At 40.7% G+C, this 20709-nt stretch overlaps 1 protein-coding gene across 4 annotated transcripts in view; it reads left to right on the top strand.

Moving 5' to 3' along the window:
• The window catches only part of KIAA0753 (KIAA0753 ortholog), a 61444-nt gene that overhangs the window by 12617 nt on the left and 28118 nt on the right, over nt 1-20709 (top strand). For all 4 annotated transcript variants that reach the window (XM_045198881.3, XM_045198884.2, XM_045198883.2 and 1 more), the window contains 2 exons: nt 1896-2106; nt 20166-20398. In XM_045198881.3, the coding sequence (XP_045054816.2) occupies nt 1896-2106; nt 20166-20398 (444 nt within the window). The remainder of the gene's footprint in view (nt 1-1895; nt 2107-20165; nt 20399-20709) is intronic.

The raw sequence follows: 20709 nt of genomic DNA, 5'->3' as shown, positions 1-20709 counted from the left end.
CAAACGTGTTGTTTCTAAGCAGGGAGGTAATGTTTACCGCCTCCAAGTTTCATTGAGATTTATGCAGAATTCAAGACAAAGCTGCTACACCTAGTAAATTAAAGCTTTCCTGAGGGCAGAAAAAAAGACTTCATTTTTATTTTATTGTTTTTATAGTCTGGTCTGTAATATTGTATTTCACTTCTTGGAGAATAGTGACTTGAGTCTAGAATATATAACACCTCTTAACCAGGTCCATTAATTTAAAAGAATTTTCTATTTCCTGACCACGCCAGTTAATAAAGAATTTTCTACCATAGAAAAAGAAAACGGTAAAGCACTTTTAGATTAGTGCTTTAATTAGAATACCAGTGTGTAATCTAGAGAGATGTTTTGGAAAGGAGACATTTTAAGATCATGGGAAGCAGAGCCTCAAGTCTTGTGATGTGGCTGGAGACTTCTGGAAATCACAACCGGAATGTACTAGTCAGGAATAGATAGTGTTCTTTATTTTCATCAGCGACAAAGGCAGCAAGGACAACATGGCCTTAAATCTTGACAGTTCTGCCAAGTTTGCAAAGTGCTACCGCACAATTTGGCATTTTTCCTACTGCAGTGCTGTGATTTGCCGCAGATTTATTACTGCTATTTTACAGATAAACTTTTAAAAAGCAAAGATCAGAGACATGACATGATTACTTGTCTTGAGAGCTGGGCATCAAATTCCTGTGTTCTGCTCCCACGCCACTGTTACTCCCACTGCACCACACGTTTTCATCCCCAGGTGAAAAGACGACCTGGTGTGACGCGGGAAGCCGCTGGCTGTAGAGGAAAGGTGCTGTAGCGGGGACAGTCGTGGGCTGATTGGTGTACCAGTTTTTCCATTAACTAGCCTGGCTGGTCTGTGAGGCCCCTTCTACCTGCACAGTTCCATTAGGCAGCAAGCACGTGTGTGAGCGCGTTGGTTACGTCGTGGGGGTACATCTCTCCATCAGGAATGTCGGTGTCAAATGCAGACCCTCAGACAGCATGTCGAGTCAGGTGATGCTTGTTAAACTTATCCATAGGAAACATGTATTGGTCAAAAGGATTTCATTTAGAGGATATATCTTTATGATCCTAAAAAGCATCTCAAGAGATTATCTAATCCCTTTCCCAAATGTAGAGCAAGAGTGAGTACCTTAACGTGATGTTTCTTAAACATAATGTTTCTCTCTCCTAAACTGGAAGCATTCAGTAGTGCAAGGAGTTTATTCTCTCTTGTCGATTACTGCACCATCCCGTAGCTTATTTTTTTCTTACTGTCGTCTGCACTGAAGCTCCCTGGCCACGTTCGGTGTCCTTAACTTGTACTGACCAGACGGAGCCTGGACCCTTACTGCCTGGTAGTGAGTGGGTGGTACATTATTAGAAGACGTGCCTCTTTTAGAAAAGGGGGGACACAGGTCTCCTTCCATTGTGGTGGAGGAGTGACAAAAGCCACTGGACACAGTTTCCTTTCGTTTATGAAAGTGTGTATTATATATAGTCTATTTACCCACTTAAAATATTATTTGAGTTTGTGAGGTTTTTATTGAGACTTAAAATGCCTTTAAAGCATATAGGATTATATTCTGGAAACTGTGGTTAGTTTCTAAAATGGTAATCCTTAATTTTAGGATTTGGATGCTTTTAAGTACTCATATTCTTTATCTTTTTGCTGTTGAGTTTAGTGAGCTTAACATGTAAAAGAACATGTAGAATGTGATGTCCTAAATAATAAGTTTTTAAAATTAAGTTGAACAACATTTCTTTAATCTTTAGAGATAGCCCTTTAATAACACATTTCTCTGGAGTCCTCATTTTGTGATTAAAAGTCAGACTTTTTTAAATCACTGAGAGAGAAACTAAGAGAATAATTGACTGTTTTATGGCAGGCTTTGGAATCCCTGCTGGGAAAGAAACTGTCGCCCAAAAAGGTGAAGAAAAGTTTCACTGAAATTAGAAGCCGATTTCCAGTTGGTAGCCAGCGGTCCTTAGAGAGATGGCAAAGTACATTTCCAAAGAGCGAGAGGAGACCCTTCGTGACAAAGAAGCTATTTCCACAGGAAACAAGACAACCTGCAGTGGCAAAGAAGGTTCTTGCTGGTATGTGTCTTGAAATGTTCATTGCAAGGTATTTTATTCTTTGGAGTTGTCTGGACTGTAACAGTTGCTACACTGAGGGGCAAATTAGGATTTAAAACCTAGTCCACAGTGGGTGTACTTGGACTAAGACAAGTGAATTGCAACCAAGATGCTTCTTTAGCCTGGAGTATTCTTCCTTGGAGGAGGGTGGAAAAGTGAAGTTCCCTTTTCCCACATCATAGCATTTGCCCACAGTACATTTCTGCAGAACTGGAAGGTAGAGCCCTACTCTTGATTTTAATCTTAATGATAGGGAGAGAGACAGATGCATAGATGCATATACACATGCACATTAGATACGTATGTATCTTTTCACATAGGTAGTGAATTCTTGTTACTCCAGCAGGTGGAATTGCTAGCTTATGTGGTGTGCACGTTTAGACTGCCAACTTGCCCTTGGAAATGGGCATACAGTTATGTTTGGGCTAGCAGTGTTCATCAATACATATTTTCCCATATCCTTGCCAAGTACTGTATATAATGAAATTTAAAAATTTTTTCAGTCTCAGGGGAAAAATGGTGTCTTCCTGTTTTATATTGCGTCTCCCTGGTTCCTAGTGTGTTCCTGAGCCACGTTTGTTTCCTTCTCTGTGATTTGTCTGTCCTTTGCCATCTCCCTGCCGGGTTCTGTGTCTTTTCTTTGTGGATGTGTAGAAGTTCATTACATATTCTGGATCTTAATCCTTTTTTGGTATACATATATTACAGATATTTTCTCTTAGTCACTTGCTTTGTGAAATTTGTTTACAATGTCTTTTCTGACACAGAAAGTTTTAATTTTGTAGTTAAAATCAAAAGTTTTTTCTTACATATTTTAATATTTCATGAGGCAACTCTTTCCTCTTTGTTCTTCTTTTTCAAAATTTTGCTGATGACGACTGCTTGTTTTCAGAGAAATTTAAAATGAGCTTGTCATGTTCTGTGAAACATGATGTCCTGACTTGACTGGTAACACACTGAGTTCATAGATTACGTAGGGGCGAAGTGACAGCGTTACAGTATGAAGTCGGCCCCTCAATTTCTTGTGTCCTTTTTCCATCCCTTCAGTTGAATTTTATAATTTTCTTCATATAAGAATTCCTGACACAGGAATACTTACGAATGCCTAAATTCCTTATTCGGTTTATTTCCAGTTATTATTGTTACAGCGAATGGGATCTTTTTATTACATTTTGAAATTGGTTATTGCTACTTACAGGAAAGCTGTTGGATTTGTACGTTGCTCTTATATCTGGCACCTGGCTGAAATCTTTAATTTGCTGTGATAAGATACACCTTTGAACATTTCTGAAATTGGAATACAGTCTTAAATTGATGCTATCTTACAATTAATTGGCAATATTTTAAAATTTGTTATTGGTGCATAAAATAATGATGTCTTATAGCTTAGATTTGATAAAGTATGAGATTTTGTTCTTTTGTATTTTTCCAGAAAGATGAGATCACCTGCAAATAAGTAAAGTTTTGCCTTTCTCTTTGCAATTTTTATACCTTTTCTGTTTTCTCTTTCCGCTTATTTGAGTGGTTTAATTCAGAATAATACCGAATAATAGTTACAGTGGTGGACATCATTTCCCTCCCAGATTTAATGGGAGTGCTTCTCTTGTTTTTTGCTTTGTGAGCCTTATTTAATTTCAGCATATACCTGTTTATGTTCTGTTGAATATTATTGCTTATTTACTATAATCAACACACAGATTTTAAAGATCAAAATTGCATTATGCTGTACTTGCACAATTGATTAACATTTATACTGTCTTAGAGATTAAGGGGTAAAAATAATTTTAGCACTTTATAGTGAACATGATTGTTCTTTGTATTTTTTTCTTAAGATTCTGTTTCGGTGCTTTTTAAATTTCATTTTTCAATTACAGTTGATATTCAGTATTATTTTGTATTGGTTTCAGGTGTACACCATAGTGGTTAGATAGTTGTATATGTTTCAGAGTGTTCCCCTGATATTTGCAGCACCTGCCTGGCGCCATTGATAACAAGTAGTTATTAAAATATTGACTGTATTCCCTACGCTGTACTTCACATTCACTTAACTGTTTTGTCTCTGCTCCTTTTTCACCCAGTCCCCCAGCACCCCCTCCTCTGGCAACCATCAGTCGGTTCTCTGTATCTATGAGTTTATTTCACTTTCGTTTGTCCCTTTATTTTGTTCTTCAGATTCCACTTATAAGTTAAATCGTATGCTATTTGTCTTTCTCTCATCCATACTGTTGCAAATGGCATAACGTTTTATTCTTTTTTATAGCTGAATAATATTCTGTCGTATATGTGCGCCACCCCTTTTCATCCGCTCATCTGTTGATGGGCACTTGGGTTGCTTTCATTTCTTGGTTATTGTAAGTAACGCTACAGTGAACATTGGGGTGCCTGTATTCTTTTGAATTAGTGTTTTGGGTTTCTTCAAATAATATACCCAGAAGTGGAATCACTGGGTCATAAGGCAGCTTCATTTTTAATTTTTTGAGGAATCTCCACACTGTTTTCTGTAGTGGCTGCACCAATCTCAATTCCCATTAAAAGGGTACAAGGCTTCCCTTTTCTCCACATCCTCCCTCATACTTGTTTGTTGACTCATTGATGATAGCCATTCTGACAGGTGTGAGGTGGTATCTCGTGGGTTTAATTTGTATTTCTCTGATGATTAGTGACATTGAGCATCTTTTCATATATCTATTGGCTGTCTGTATGTTCTCTTTGGAGAAGCTTCTGTTCAGGTCCTCTGACCATTTTTAATTGGATTGTTTTTTTGATGTCAAATTGTATGAGTTCTTTACAAATTTTGGATATAACTCCTTATTGGATATATCATTGGTGAATGTCTTCATCCATTCAGTAGATTGCTTTTTAAACTTTTGGTGATGGTTTCCCTTGCTGTGCAAAAACTTTTTACTTTGCTATAGTTCTGTTTCTTTATTTTTTCTTTTGTTGCCCTTGCTTGAGGAGATATTATCAGAAAAAATATTGCCAAGAGAAATGTCAGAGATTTTACGGCCTGTGTTTTCTTCTAGGAGTTTTATGGTTTCGAGTCTTACAGTTAATTATTTAATTCATTTTGAGTTTATTCTTGTATATGGTATAAAAAGTTGGTCTGATTTCTGTTTTTTTGCATGTATCTGTCCAACTTTTCCAGCACCATTTATTGAATAGACTGTCTTGCCTTCATTATCATTATCAATTGACCATATAGGTGTGGGTGTATTTCTGGGCTCTCTCTATTCTGTCCCGTTGATGTGCACATCTGTTTTTATGTCGGTACCCTGCTGTTTTGATTACTGCGGTCTTATAGTTTGATATCAAGTAGCCTGACCCATCCAACTTTGTTCTTTTTTTTCTCAAGATAGCTGTGGCTATTTGGGGGTCTTTTGTGGTTCCATATACATTTTTGGATTATTTGTTTTAATTATGTGAAAAGCACCATTGGTATTTTAATAAGAATGACATTGAAACTATAGATTGCTTTGGATAGTGTGCACATTTTAGTGATGTTAACTCATCCAAGTACTGACCAGGCCTGACCCTGCTTAGCTCTGAGATCAGACGAGATGGGGCACGTTCAGGGAGGTGTAGCCGTAGACTAACGATGTTAGTTCTTCCTCTCCATGAGCATGGTATATACTTCCATTTATTTGTATCTTCTTCATTTTCTTTCTTTAGTGTCTTCCAATTTTTTGAATACAGGTCTTTTTCCTCCTTGGTTAGATTTATCCTTAGGAATTTTTTTTATGCAGTTGTAAATGGGATTGTTTTCTTAGCTTCCCTTTCTGATAGTTCAATATTGGTATACAAAATGCAACTAATTTCTGAGTATTTATTTTGGATCCTGCTACTTTACTGAATTCATTTATCATTTCTAGAGTTCTTAGGGTTCTGTATATACAGTATCATGTCATCCACAAATAATGACAGTTTTACTTCTTCCTTTCCAACTTAGATGCCTTTTATTGTTCTTGTCTGATTGCTGTGACTAGGACTTCAGTACTGTGTTGAATAAGAGAGGTGAAAGTGGACATCCCTGTCTTGTTCCCGATCTTAAGGGAAACGCTCTTAGTTTTTCCTGGTTGAGTATGATGTTAACTCTGTGTGTGTCATATACGGCCTTCATTATGTTGAGGTGTGTTCACGCTGTTCCCACTTTGCTGAGAGTTTTTATCGTAAATGGAGCTGGATTTTGTCAAATGGTTTTCTGCATCTATTGATATTATTATACTATTATTATCCTTCATTTTGTTTTTGTGATGTGTCTCGTTACTTGATCTGCAGATATTATACCAACCTTTCATTTCAGGAATAAACTCCACTTGATCATGGTGTATGATCTCTTTAATGTGCTGCCGAATTTGGTTTGCTAATATTCTGTTGATTTTTGTGTCTATGTACATCAGGGATTTTGGCCTATAATTTTAATTCTTTGTAGTGTAAAATGAACTCGGGAGTCTTTTCTTTTCATGAATTTCTTGGAATTGTTTGAGCAGGGTAAATGTTAGTCCTTCTTTGAATGTTTGGTAAAATTCACCTGTGAAGCCATCCGGTCCAGGACTTTTGTTTGTTGGGAGTTTTTTGATTCCTGCTTCAATATCATTGGTTGTAATTTGTCTGTTCATATCTTCTGTTCCTTCTTGATTCAGTTTTGGAAGATTTTGTGTTTTTAGGAATTTATCCATTTCTTCCAGATTATCTGATTTGTTGGCATATAGTTGTTCATAATATTTTCTTACAATCCTTTGTATTTTTGTGGTGCCAGTTGTTACTTCTCTTTCATTCCTGGTTTTTTTTATTTGGGTCCTCTCTCTTATTTTCTCAATGAGACTAGTTAAAGGTTTATCGATCTTGTTTATGTTTTCAGAGAACTAGCTCTTGATCTAATTGATTGGTAGTATTTTTTACACTCTATTTTGTTTATTTTTGTTCCGATATTTATTCCTTCCTTCTACTCACTTTGGGCTTTGATTGTTACTCTTTTTCTAGTTGCTTTAGGTGTAAGGTAGGATTGTTTATTTTAAGTTTTTCTTGGTTCTTGAGGTAGGCCTGCATTGCTATGAATTTCCCTTTTAGGGCTGCTTTCACTGTGCCCCATAGATTTTGGGTTGTTGTGTTCTCATTGTCACTTGTCTCAAGGTATCTTTGACTCTTCCTTGATCTCATTGTTAACCCACTTGTTGTTTAGTAACATGTTATTTAGTTTCCATGTCTTTGTGTGTTTTTAAAGTTTTTTTTTCCTTGTAATTGGTTTGTGGTCTGATACCATTTTGGTCAGAGAAGATGCTTGATATAGTTTCAGTCTTCTTAAATTTATTGAGATGTGGTTTGTGTCCTAACATATCTATCCTGGAAAATCTTCCATGTGCTCTTGAGAAGAATGTATATTCTACTGCTTTGGAGTGAGATGCTATGAAAATACCAATTAAATCCATCTGGTTGAGTGAGTCCTTGTTGATCTTCTGTCTGGAAGATGTACCCACTGGTGTCAGTGGGGTGTTAAAATCCCCTCCTTTGACTGTATTGCTGTCAGTCTCTCCCTTTGTGTCCATCAGTGTTTACTTTATGTGTTAGGCACTCGTGTGTTGGGTGCATAAATGCTTACAAGGGCTGTGTCCTCTTGTTGGATGGATCCCCTTCTAGTCATGGAATGTCCTTCTTTGTCTCTTACTACATCCTTTGCTGTAAAGTCTGTTTTGTCTGACAATATGTATTGCTACCCCAGCTTTTTTTGTTTGTTTTCATTTGCATGAAATATCTTCTTCCACCCCTTTACTTTCAGCCTGTGTATGTCTTTTGTTCTCAGGTGGGTCTCTTGTAGACAGCATATCTATGGGTCTTGTTTTCTTATACATTCAGCTACCCTGTGTCTTCTGAATGGAACGTTTATTCTATTTACATTTAAAGTGATTATTGATAGGTACATATTTATTGTCATTGTATTCTTTGTAATTGTGTTCCTATTCTTAAAGAAGTTCCTTTAACATTTCTTGTTATACTGGTTTGTTGGTAACGAACTCCTTATAGCTTTTTCTTGTCTGGGAAGCTCTTTTTTTCTTTAATTATAAACGATTCCCTTGTTGAGTAGAGTCAGTCATCTTGGGTGTAGGTCCTTACTTTTCATCACTTTGAATATTTTGTGCCAGTCCTTTCTGGCATGAAATAGTTGTGTTGAGAGATCAGCTGATGGTCTTACAGGAGTTCCCTTGTAGGTAACTGTCTTTCTCTCGTTGTTTTTGAGATTCTCTCTTTGTCTTTAACATTTGGTATTTTAATTGTGATGTGTCTTGGGCCTCTTTGGGTTCATTTTGTTTGGGACGCTCTGCGCTTTCTGGACTTGTATGTCTATTTCCTTCCCCAGTCATTATTTCTTCAAATGGGTTCTCAATCTCTCTCTCTCTCTCTCTCTCTCTCTCTCTCTCTCTCTTTCTCTCTCTCTTTCTCTCCCTTCCCCCTCCCATTCTGGCAACCCTATAATGTTGATGTTGTTACATTTGATATTGTCTTAGAGGTTCCTTAGACTCTCCCCATTTATTAAAATTCTTTTTGCTGCTCTGATTAGGTATTTTCTGCTACCTTGTCTTCCAAATTGTTGATTTGATCCTCTGCTTTATTTAGCCTACTGTTTATTTCTTCCAGTGTTTTCTCATTTCAGATATTGTATTATTCATTTCTGACTGGTTCTTTTTTACGGTTTCTGTGTCCTTTTTTATGCTTACTATTTCTTTGTTGAGGTTCTCACTGAGCTCATTCAGTCTTCCTCTAAGTTCCTTGAGTATCCTTATAACATTTTGTACTCTGTATCTGGTAGATTGCTTGCCTCAATTTCATTTAGGTTTTTTTTTTTTTTCAGGGGATTTTTCTTTTTCTTTCATTTGGGGCATGTTTCTTTGTCTCCCCATTTTGGCTGCCTTTCTGTATTAGTTTCTGTATATTCGGTAGAACTACTATGTCTCCCAGTCTTGATATGGTGGCCTTATGTAGTAGGTGTCCTGTGGGGCTCAGTGGTGTAGCACAGTCTCCCTGATCACCTGAGCTGGGTGGTCCAGCAATGTCCCTTGTGTGGGCTATGGAACACTCCTGTTATAGTTGAGTCTTGATTGCTGTTGGGTTGTCTGTGGGTGGGGCTGACCCTCAGGCTGGCTGGCTACGAGGACTGACCCCAGAGACAGTGTACAAGCTGCTGTGTAGGGACTGGCTCCCCCAGCAGGGTCTGGTGCCTGCCAAAATCCCCCTTTGGGTGTGCCACTTGTGCAGCTGACTGGTTCATGAACTGATAGAGTCTGAAGCCTGCCACCCACTGTGTTGGTTGGGGCCCCTTGGGAGGGACTCTGCTGCGGGTCAATGTCAGATGCTGTCTGTGACCAGCCTTGGGCAACCAGTTTAGAGCCACAGCGTGATCCACAGTTGTAGCTGCCTCAGCTGTGCCTGGGTGCATTTGGGAGGGGCCAAGCTGTGCACTGTGGCTGGCTTCCCCCAGCACCAAGCCAGCAGGCAAGTCAGCAAAAGGCCCAAGGCAACCCAAGAGCCTCCTCTACCTGATTGCCTGTTAGGCTCAGTCACTGAAGGAGCCTCTGGCAGTAAGCCAGTGCACGAGGTAGGTTCTCAGTTAGTCACCAGGTAGGGGTGAGTGGTGTTCACCAGGTTGATACAGAGTCAAACTCAGTGCCATTGCTGGGTCTGAGGCCACTTAGCAAGAGTAAGCTGATGACCGCCTGGGGCCTATGGACCTTTGTGGTGTGGCGGGGTCTCAGGGAGTCGTCAGGGTGAGGTCAGCAGAGTTCATCAAGCTAAAACAGATGAAGATTTGGCAGTGTGGAGGGAGAGCTCTGCACAGGAAATGGGTGCTGTGTGAGGGAAAAGGCACCCTCACCCTAGAGCCACACAACTCAGTCTCTCTGTGTCTCCTCTACCCCCGGGTCTGCTTGGACCTCCTTGAGAGCCCCTCAAGAAAGTCCACACTGTTGGCCAGGCTGCCTGCCCGCAGCCAGTTGTCTCCTCCAGAAGGTGCGAGCTCAGCAGGTGGGGCCACAGGGAGGGTGAGGCTAGCACATTCCCCGAGGCTGAAGCTGTATGGAGGGGAGTGCTCGATTCAGGAAAGATGCCATCTGTGGGCAGTGTGGGAGAGGGACTCAGCACCGGGGCTTTGGAAGCTAGCCCTTCATCTCTCTCGCTGAAGCCATACAACTCCGTCTGCCTTTGCACAACTTTAGTTCCTTCTAAGCCACCCCCCCTTCGCCCAGAGCCCAGGGTGAGTGGCCATAAACAAAATTTTGTCTGCTGGCCCTTTAAGAGGGTGCCTGAGTTTTTTGCAGACTCCTGTCTCTCCCTGGCTGTTGGAATCCCCACTTATTTTCACAGGCAGAAGTTAATGTGGGCTCCTCTTCCCAATCTGTGCTCTGGGCTGGGGAGCCCAGTATGGGGTTAAGACCCCTCATTCCTCATGAGAGACCTTAGCAGCTGAGGTACCCCTCCAGATCCTCAACTGCTGCAGGTGGGTGCCAGGCCAGCCCTTTTTACGACCCTGCCCTTCCGGCCAGTCTCCGCGTGGCTTCTTCTGTGAACCCCAGTCTCTGCGTGGCTTCTTCTGTGAACCCCAGTCTCCACGTGGCTTCTTCTGTGAACCCTCGGTTGTCAGACTCTCTGTTCCGCCAGTCTTCAGTTGGTTGTTCGGGCTGATTGTTCTCTAAGTTAGTTGTAATTCTGGTTTGGTCCTGGGGCGGGTGAGTACAGGTTCCACCTATGCTGCTGCCACCTTGGGTGCTCTTGGAATTCTTCTTTAAATAGGAGCTTACCTTTGGGTTTTGGCAGGTCTGCATATGAAGTTAAGGGAATTTTCTTCTCTTCCTATTTCTCTAAGAGATTTTTCTTTTCCTCTTTTTTTCTTAAACTAATAGGTATATATGTTGATAGTGTTTTAAAATAGTTTAAAAATGTTAATACTGAATTTCTTAATGTGCTATTGATATCAAAGTATGGACAAATCCAGTAAACTAGTTTTCATTTTTTTTATTTAAAGTAGAATATACACGTAGAAGAGTACACACAATGTAAATTCACAACTAAATTAATTATCAGAAAGCAAATGTCAGTAATCACTGTAGGAGTCAAAAAACAGAACATTGTGAGCCCTGAGAAATTCCCCAGTGCCCTCCTCTTCCAGCCTCTGTCCCCTGCCTCCTCCCCCAAATTAACTTTTATTCTGCTTTTTAGTGCCATGCTGTGATTTTGCCTGATGTAGAACTTTATAAAAATAGAATTACATAATAGGTATTTCCTAGGGACTGGCTTCTTTCACTGAACACTTTGTGAGATTCACCCACCCAGTTTGTGTAGCTCTGATTTGTGTATGCTCATTGCTATATTCCATTATGTGAATACATCACAATTTTCTAATGTGTTCTGGGTTTTTTTTGATATATTTATTGATTATGCTATTACAGTTGTCCCATTTCCGCCCCTTCACTCCACTCCATCCTGCCCACCCCCTCCCTTCCACATTCCCCCCCTATAGTTCGTGTCCATGGGTCATACTTATAAGTTCTTTGGCTTCTACATTTCCTACACTATTATACCCTCCCCCTGTCTATTTTCCACCTATCATTTATGCTACTTATTCTCTGTACCTTTCCCCCCTCTCTCCCCCTCCCAATCCCCTATTGATAACCCTCTATGTGATCTCCATCTCTGTGGTTCTGTTCCTGTTCTAGTTGTTTGCTTAGTTTTCTTTTGTTTTGGTTTTAGGTGTGGTTGTTAATAACTGTGAGTTTGCTGTCATTTTTACTGTTCATATATTTTGTCTTCTTTTTCTTAGATAAGTCCCTTTAACATTTCATATAATAATGGCTTGGTGATGATGAACTCCTTTAACTTGACCTTATCTGAGAAGCACTTTATCTCCCCTTTCATTCTAAATGATAGCTTTGCTGGATACTGTAGTCTTGGATGTAGGTCCTTGCCTTTCATGACTTGGAATACTTCTTGCCACTCCCTTCTTGCCTGTAAGGTCTCTTTTGAGAAATCAGCTGACATTCTTATGGGAACCCCTTTGTAGGTAACTGTGTCCTTTTCTCTTGCTGCTTCTAAGATTCTCTCCTTCTCTTTAATCTTGGCTAATGTAATTATGATGTGCCTTGGTGTGTTCCTCCTTGGGTCCAGCTTCTTTGGGACTCTCTGAGCTTCCTGGACTTCCTGGAAGTCTGTTTCCTTTGCCAGACTGGGGAAGTTCTCCTTCATTATTTGTTCAAATAAGTTTTCAATTTTTTGTTCTTCCTCTTCTTCTGGCACCCCTATGAGTCGGATGTTGGAACGTTTCAAGATGTCCTGGAGGTTCCTAAACCTCTCCTCATTTTTCCGAATTCTTGTTTCTTCATTCTTTTCTGGTTGGATGTTTCTTTCTTCCTTCTGGTCCACACCATTGATTTGAGTCCCAGTTTCCTTCGCTTCACTATTGGTTCCCTGTACATTTTCCTTTGTTTCTCTTGGCATAGGCTTCATTTTTTCATCTAGTTTTCGAACAAATTCAACCAATTCTGTGAGGGTCTTAATAACCAGTTATTTGAACTGTGCATCCGATAGGTTGGCTATCTCTTCCTCGCTTAGTTGTGTTTTTTCCGGAGCTTTGAAGTGTTCTGTCATTTGGGCCTTTTTTTTTTTTTGTCTTGGCGCGTCTGTTACGTAAAGGGGCGGAGCCTTAGGTGTTCACCAGGGCGGGGTAACGCTGGTTGCTGAGTTGTGATGCTGTACGTGGGGGAGGGGCCAAGAGGGAGCAATGGCGCCCGCTCCACTCTCCACCGGGTTTCAGGCACTGCCTCCGCTACCCACAATCAAATTGGGCCCCTCTGGTGCTGGCTTCCGAGTGGGTGGGCTTGTGCACACTCTAGGCCCCTGTGGGTCTCTCCAACGACCTCTCCTGTGAGGCTGGGAGTTTCTGTTGCTGCTGCCCCAACCTCCACGGGTGTTTTCAATCAGAGGTTTGAGGCTTTATTTACCCCCCCCCCCCCGCCCCCCGCTTCGCTCCCCGCCATTCGTTCGTCCCGGTTCATCTGTGCACGAGTGTGGGGCCGCGGGGTGCTACCCGCCACTCTGCCTGCCCCGTTCTCCACCACTCTGGGTCCAGCCCTCTCGGTTTATCTGTGCGCGAATGTGGGGCCGCAAGGTCTGCTAGTGGTCAGACTGCCTGCCCGGTTCGTCCCACACTCCGCCAGTCTTGGTTCTGCCACGGCCACGAGAGTCCTCTCCGCCTCGGTGCCCGTCTCCGCCCCTCCTACCGGTCTGGATGTATGTTTCTTTTTTATCTACTTGGTGTGGGACTTCCTTGCCGTGTCTACCTACGCCGCCATCTTGGTTCTCCTGTTCTGTTGTTTTAATTACTGAGTTTTTTTCTGGGTTTGGATGGTTATAAAGAAAACTACTGTGATTTTGCTCACATGTCGCAGTACGTGTGTGCACATGTTTCTCTTGGGTGTGTTCTCAGGAGTGTGATTGTTACGTCGTAGGTTATACAGTTATTCAACTCTAGTAGATAAACATTTTTTTTAAGTAGTTTTATCATTTTATATTCCAACCAACTGTATATGAGAACAGTTACTACACACCCTTATCTGCACTTGTTTTTACCAGTTTTTTAAAATTTTAGCAGCCTGGTTGATGTGTAAGGCTATCATTGTGGTTTTAATTTCCATTTTCTGGATAAGTAATGGTGTGACTACTTTATCATATATTTATAGGCCATGTATGTGTCTTTTGTGAGATGCAAGTCTTTTGCCCACTCCCCCTCCCTGTCCCTCTCACCCTCTCTCTTTACTCTGTTTTTTTCTTCCTTCCCTCCTTTCTCTCCTTTCTCGTCTGTTGATTTACAGGAGTTCGTTGTAGGAGTATCAGCGTATGGAACCTTTCCCAGTTATCTGAATTGTAAACATCTTCACAGAAATAAGACGTGTCTTGTCTTTAAATGTTGCAGGGGTGACTTGATGAACAGGATTCTTAATTTCACTGTAGTCTGATGTTACACTCTTTCCCTGTATTTTTGTTTCTGTATCTTTATTTTGTATCCTGTTTAAGAGGCTTTTCCCCATGCCAAAGTTAAGAAGACATTTTCTATGTTAATTCCTAGAAAAAAGTTTCCTCATTTTCTTCCTGTTGGATATCCAGTTGAGCTAGCATTATTGTTGAAAGGATTGGTTTTCCCCCGGATTGATTTATGACTTTGGTCATAAAGTAACTGTCGACGTGTATATGGGTCCGTTCTCGGCCCCTGTTCTCTTCCACTGATCTCGTACTGGCTCTGATGCTAGTGTATGCTGCCTTAATTGTTCCAGGTCTTGATAGCCAGTAGAATGGTTTGCCTTCTGCTCTTCTTTTAGAATGTCTTGGCTAATCTTGACCTTTGTTATTTCCGTATAAATTTTATTTTTTTTTAAATGTTTATCGATTTTAGAGGGAGAAAGGTGGAGAGAGAGGGACACTCATGTGAGACAGAACATCCATTTATACCAAACTGGGGATTGAACCCACAACCTAATATGTGCCCTGACTGGGAATCAAACCCCCAATGTTTTGGTTACAGGATGATGTTCCAACCAACTGAGCCACACCAGCCAGGGCCACAGAAATTTTACAGTCAGAATTTGAAAATTTCCACCAACCCACCCTTCCCTGTTCCCCTGGAAACAGCAATAAAGACCAACCTATGGGATTTTGATGAGGAATTGATATCTTCATAATATTGAATTTCCCAACCCACAAACAGGATACACCTCTACATTTATTTAGGTTGCCTTTAAATATTCTCAGTAATTTATTGTGTGGTTTTGTTCATCTTTTATTAGATTTCTTCCCTCGTGTTGCTGTTTTCAATTCTCCTGTAAATGATATCTTTTTAAAATTGTAATGTGTAACGTGTATTGCTGATACACAGACGCACAACTGGTTATCTGTGTTGCTCTTGTATCCAGCACCTTGCTAAGGCTGATTTACTTCTAGTAATTTACCTGTAGATTATTTGTGTTTGGCTCTGTATATACTCATTATCTATGAATAACTGTTGGGTTATTTCCTCCTTTTCAATCTTTATTTCTTTTTCTTCTTTAGTTTTCTGGTTTTATTTACTGATCTATAGGTGACTCACATAAAGGTATGTTAAAGTCTCTTGTTACGTGAGACTTCCTGAATTTCTTATTGTATTTTTATTCATTTTTGTTTTATGTACTTTGAAATTATGCAGTTAGATGCATAAGAATTCCTGGCTGTTAGATCTTTTTGGTTGATTTCATATGTTGTCATTATTAAATATTTCTTTGTCCTTTTTAATGTCATTCACTTTGGATTCTGTTTTGTTTGGTATTAATACTGTTACATCTCCCTGGCTTGCCTGGCATTTACTTGGAATAACATTTTCCATTCCTTTATGTTCCGTCTTCCTTTGATGTTTTGTTTTAAGAAAGTTCCTTGTAAATAGTTTATCGTTGGTGTTTGTAACTCTGCTATATAGGTCTATATTTAACCTACTTACATTTACTGAGACTAATGATACATTTGAACTTTTGTCTACCTTATTTTCTGTTTTTCATTTGCCAGTGTTTTCTTTTTTCCTTTGTTGTAATTTATTGTATTAATAAAGTTTTTCTTGTTTCCTTTTGTTTTTTCTACTGATTTGAAAGTTATATATTAGTTTGGTTTTCATTTGATTGATTTCTCAATCTGCCACTAATTCTGTGGAATCTTGGTAGCTTAATACACCACCTCTAACATGAATGTAACTAAAACTAATTTACTGGATTATTAGTAGATATTTATCCACTATAATGTGATATTCTCTTCATTGGTTGGCAGTTGGAGCTAATACAGCATCTGCCTTTGCCAGCCTTTTCCCTCAGGACAACTATCACGCCTGTTTGCCGTCATGCCCTTTATGGCCAGCCCTGTGTCTGATGCACAGTTAGGCACGTCAGCAAGACTCGGTGAAGAAGCGTAATAGAGTAAGAAAATGCTTCGGCGCAGCAAATCACAGTAGCTGGAGTTCAGGTGTTGCAGGCTCACTTATGATACTCTGGAGGAAATGTAGGGAACTTTCCAGACCTGCACACAGAAATGTGTTTCCCGAATGAGTTAAAGGATTAGAGGTGCCCATAACTGATGAGTGAAAAAATAGGACCAGCTTCGGAAAGAGAGGTTGGAAAACCTGCTAATCCAAAATTCGCCACAGGAGCAGATGTGGGAAAGCCAGGAGACTGACAACCACGGGGAAGACGGCGAAGAAGACCCTCTTCTAGTCCCAGGCCTGCCACTGTGTGACCCGGGGTTGATGACTTAATCTCTTGGAACCTCAATTTTTTCATCTGTAGAATGGGGATAATAGTCCTTATCCTATGTGACTTGGTTGCTGTAAATAGCAGATTAGGTCATTACTAAGTGCTATGAAAATGCAAGGTATTGTTTTTAGTTCCTAATAATCATCTCAAGGAAAGGTTAGATTTTGTTAGACATATGCTAAAAGAAAGCAATCTTTGGTAGCCATTTAAAAACGAGAGTTTGTCAGTTTTTAAAATGATGAAGCTAAGTGGTCGTGAAGAAGTAAGCAAGTTTCCATTATCTGGAGAATGGATTTACATGGCACAGGTCCACACTCCCTGACCGGGCAGAAGGAAGGCTCCTAGCCCTGGACCACAAACTTTGTGACCTTGAGTAAAAACATTTAGCTTCACTTCACCTGAAAAGGACGGTGACCGTTGTCCCGCCTGCCCTGTGTGTCACGGAGAGGCTCACTGTGAGCTGTGTGGTTGGTGAAGGAGTGTTGTGCAGGTGTAAGAGGGAACGGTGACCATGGCTGTCATCCGTGGTACAAATTGAGGTGTGGTTAAAGTTAGCCACTTCACCAATTTAATACACCCGCTCATGGGGAGGATGCGGTAGCCCTCTTATTTTTGTTTTATTTGTGTGTGCTTCTTGCCCTTGTGATCTGGATTTCAGAAGGTTACATTTTCTGCTTGTTTTAGATGTCACTAAATTTCCTGCATTCTGACTTCCTAATATCCTCTCTTCTCTCCCCTCGCCCTCAGAAAGTCATAGGGAACCACTTGGGTGGAAAACGCTCTTCTGCCCTTTTCAGCTGAGATATACTGGTATGTGTGAGCCTGGTTAGCTCGTGTGATGTAGGTAATTGCTGCCTGGTGTGGTTCTTTAGTGGCTTCTGAAATGTTATTGCAATGGCTGATTGCGTTAGTGTGACTTATCAGATACAAGGATGATGGCTCCCACCCCACCACCTGTCCTGTCCTCCCTCAAATTCAGCTGCCCCGGGAACTGTTACTGCATTTGCACCTTGATTTATGCGGATCCTAATTGAAAAGGCCTCTGGACCGAGGGGTCTGAGTTTTCTTGCTGTGTGTAAACTTGAAGGGTAATTATAAATTATCTACCAAGGATTTAATCATAGCATCCTTTCCTTCCAATTTTTATCTCCGGGCTGTGTACCTTCCATGGCCTTAAACACTGTCAGGAGTGACAGCGGTTGAGAGGCAGGGATCTGGCCCTTGACCTACTGCTGCTAGTTTGAGTATAGTTCTCCTTTCATTATGAACGATTTAAAACATACAGAAAAAGAATGGAAATAGGAAATACCTGTGTATCCACTACCCAGATGTTAACAGATTTGAACAGTTTTGCTTTATTTGCTTCTGAGTTTTTTTAGAAAGTAAATATGTCAGGTACAGCTGTTGCTTTTATATTCCTCTCCCCATTCTGTAGCCCTTCCTCCCTCACCAGAGGTTAGTCGTGTTGCTGTTATTATAACACGGACCTGTTCTGTTTGTATACTTGTTCTGCTGTGTGTCTCTCCATAAGCAATACAGTGTTTCCTATGCTGTACATTTCATGTAAATGGAGTTTTACAGTGAGCGTCACCACAGTTTGCTCTCCCCCACCTATGTGTGTAGGACTCGTTCATACTGATACGTGAATTCTACTTCATCAGTGTAGCCGTTGCATAGGTTTCCCTCGTATGAATACGCCGGAGTTTATCTTCAGCTCTTACTGATGGATGTGTGGGTTGTTTCCATTTTTTTGCTTTTCTAAACAATGATGAAGCGTACGTCCTTGCTCATGTCTTCCTGTGCACACATGTGTGAGCTCCTCTAGGCTGAGTTTGTGCCGAGAAGCGACACTGCCGGGTGGCAGTGCAGGCGATCTTCTGCTTCACTGGAGCAACCAAGTTGCTCCCAAGCAGCCGGGCCAGTTCGCTCCTGCGCTAGTAGCTTGTTGAGAGCGCCCGTTTGCCACATCCTTGTTCATATTTGGTGTTTCTCGTCAAAGCTTTCCCCATAGTCTGGTGAGTGTGAAATGGCATCTCGTGGTTTTAATTTGCGTTTCTCTGATTACTGGTGATCGTCTTTTCCTATTTTTATTGACAGTTCATCTTTTTTCTCTAAATTGCTAATTTCTGTCCTCTGTTTATTTCTCTGTTGGGTTGTTTATTTTTCTTACAGATTTGTGGATGTTCTTTATATTAATCCTATGTTAATATTTGTATTACAGATTTCTACTTCTAGACTCTGGCTTGTCTGTTGACTTTATGGTGGGTTTTTTGTGTTTTTTGTTTTTTGTTTTGTCAGAAGGAAGTTGCAGCTTAGTATAATTAAATTTAAATATATTAATATTAGATTTGAGTTTAAGAAAGCCTTTTCTGATATAATCATTCTTCCTATATTTTCTTCTAAAAGCTTTAACATTTTCCTTCACATTTAGGTCTGTGTTCCATTTAGAATTTAAGTATTCTTCGGTGTGAGGCAAGGATCCTGTTTCATTTTGTTACGTATGGTATGAAGAGTCTCAGCACTATCGAACGCAGTTCAGACTCACTGATTTTTATGCTGCCTTTGTCATACCCATTTGGCTTTGTTGGTTTCTGCCGGTTCCTGCCTCCCTCCCACACTGCCTGGGTTGTTACAGCTTTTTCAGGAACACTGTATCTCTGATAGAATAAGACTCCCACTCCGGCCCCACTCCACACTGTTGTTGTTCTTCCTAGTCATCTGGGCTGTCATGGGATTTTACTCTTCCTAAGGATATTGGGGTCAGCCTGTTTAGATCCACACAAAAAAATCTGTTGGGATTGCAATTAAATTTGCAGTGAAAATTACAGATTACTTTGGGGAGAATTGACATCTTTACAGTATTCTTTTCACTTATGAAAGTAATTTGTTCATACATTCTTTGATGCCCTTTAAAATACCTGTGAATTTTTTCTGTAAAAGTCTTGTATATCTTTTGTTAGATTTCTTCCTAAGTGCCTTATAGTTCTTGTTGCCACTGTTACAGGGTTTTTTTTAGTTATATTTTCTCTAGTTATTTTGATGTGTGGGAATGATACTGATTTTTTTGTATGTTTTTCTTTTTTTAATCCAGAAACCTTGCTGAACTCTCTTCCTAATTGTAATTGCTTGTTTGTAGAGTCTCTTGATTTTCTGTATAAAAGCATTTTATCTTCTTCAAGAAGAGGCAGTTTGGTTTCCTTTCCCGCTGCAGTTTGAATGTCGTGTATGGAGGCAGGCTCTATTCTGTATCAAATTAGCAGCCATCAAATGTTTTGAGAAGTGACATTGAAGTATTTACATTTTAGAAAAAACAAGGCTGGTAGCCAGGTGCAGGTGTGATTGAAGATGAAGAAGGGGTCAGTTAGGAGATGCTATTACTACAGTCACAGGGGCTTGCAAGCCTGACCTTGGGTGGTCACAGAGGGAAGGAAGGGCAGACAAGAGTGCAGAGAGATTTTAGAATCAGGGTCAAAGGGACCAGGTGAATGAGTAAATGTGGGAGGGGCGATTTGGGGAGCCAGCCATGACACTGGGGTTCCTTCTGGTAGAAGTGCAGTAGGAGTGACAGGGTGAGGAGTAACTCTGGCCACAAGAGCCTCCGTCTTTAACAGGGCTGGGGTAGACATTTGGAGCTTATCTGTCTGTGATCACTCTTTCTTTCCCACTTGGTTTGAAGAACATTTTTCTCAGTCTGTCCTTTTGAAATCTTCCATATAGATAAGTTCCAATCTGATAAAGAGCTTCCAGTGACCCAGAGGCTGGAGAGTGAGCTCGATGTGTTAGATGCAGATATCCCTCCAGAAGAAGCTCCATCTACTCCAGACCAAAATGCAAGCTTCAGAGATGAGGCATTAACCCTGGCAGAACCCAAAGCAGTGGGGAAAAAGCCTGGGACGGAAAATGTGCCACTTAGGAGGAAGGACGCTCTGGCACCGGCACGACCGCAGCAGGTATGACATTACTTCTTGCTTCCGGCCCATTCGTGTTGGCTGACGTTGCCCGACCTCGCAGAGGCTACTGAGAGGTGGAGTCAGGATTTGAGTTCTCAGACATCTGCATGCCAGGGCACTGGAGTCCGACTATCTAAATCACTGACTTCGCTTAGCCCTGGGTCGTTTCTATTTTTCAACAAAAATAGCAATTTTTAATATTGTTGCTAGGACAGGGCATTCTCGTCCTGGTTTGCCAAAATCCTAACTTATTTGATACCATGATCCTAATCAGGCAGGCCATTTTAAAATTCAGGGTTTTTTCTGTTTCT

This window comes from Desmodus rotundus, chromosome 9, assembly GCF_022682495.2.
Source record: "Desmodus rotundus isolate HL8 chromosome 9, HLdesRot8A.1, whole genome shotgun sequence".
Taxonomy (NCBI): Eukaryota; Metazoa; Chordata; class Mammalia; order Chiroptera; family Phyllostomidae; genus Desmodus; species Desmodus rotundus.
This window is presented reverse-complemented; position numbering and strand designations above follow the sequence as displayed.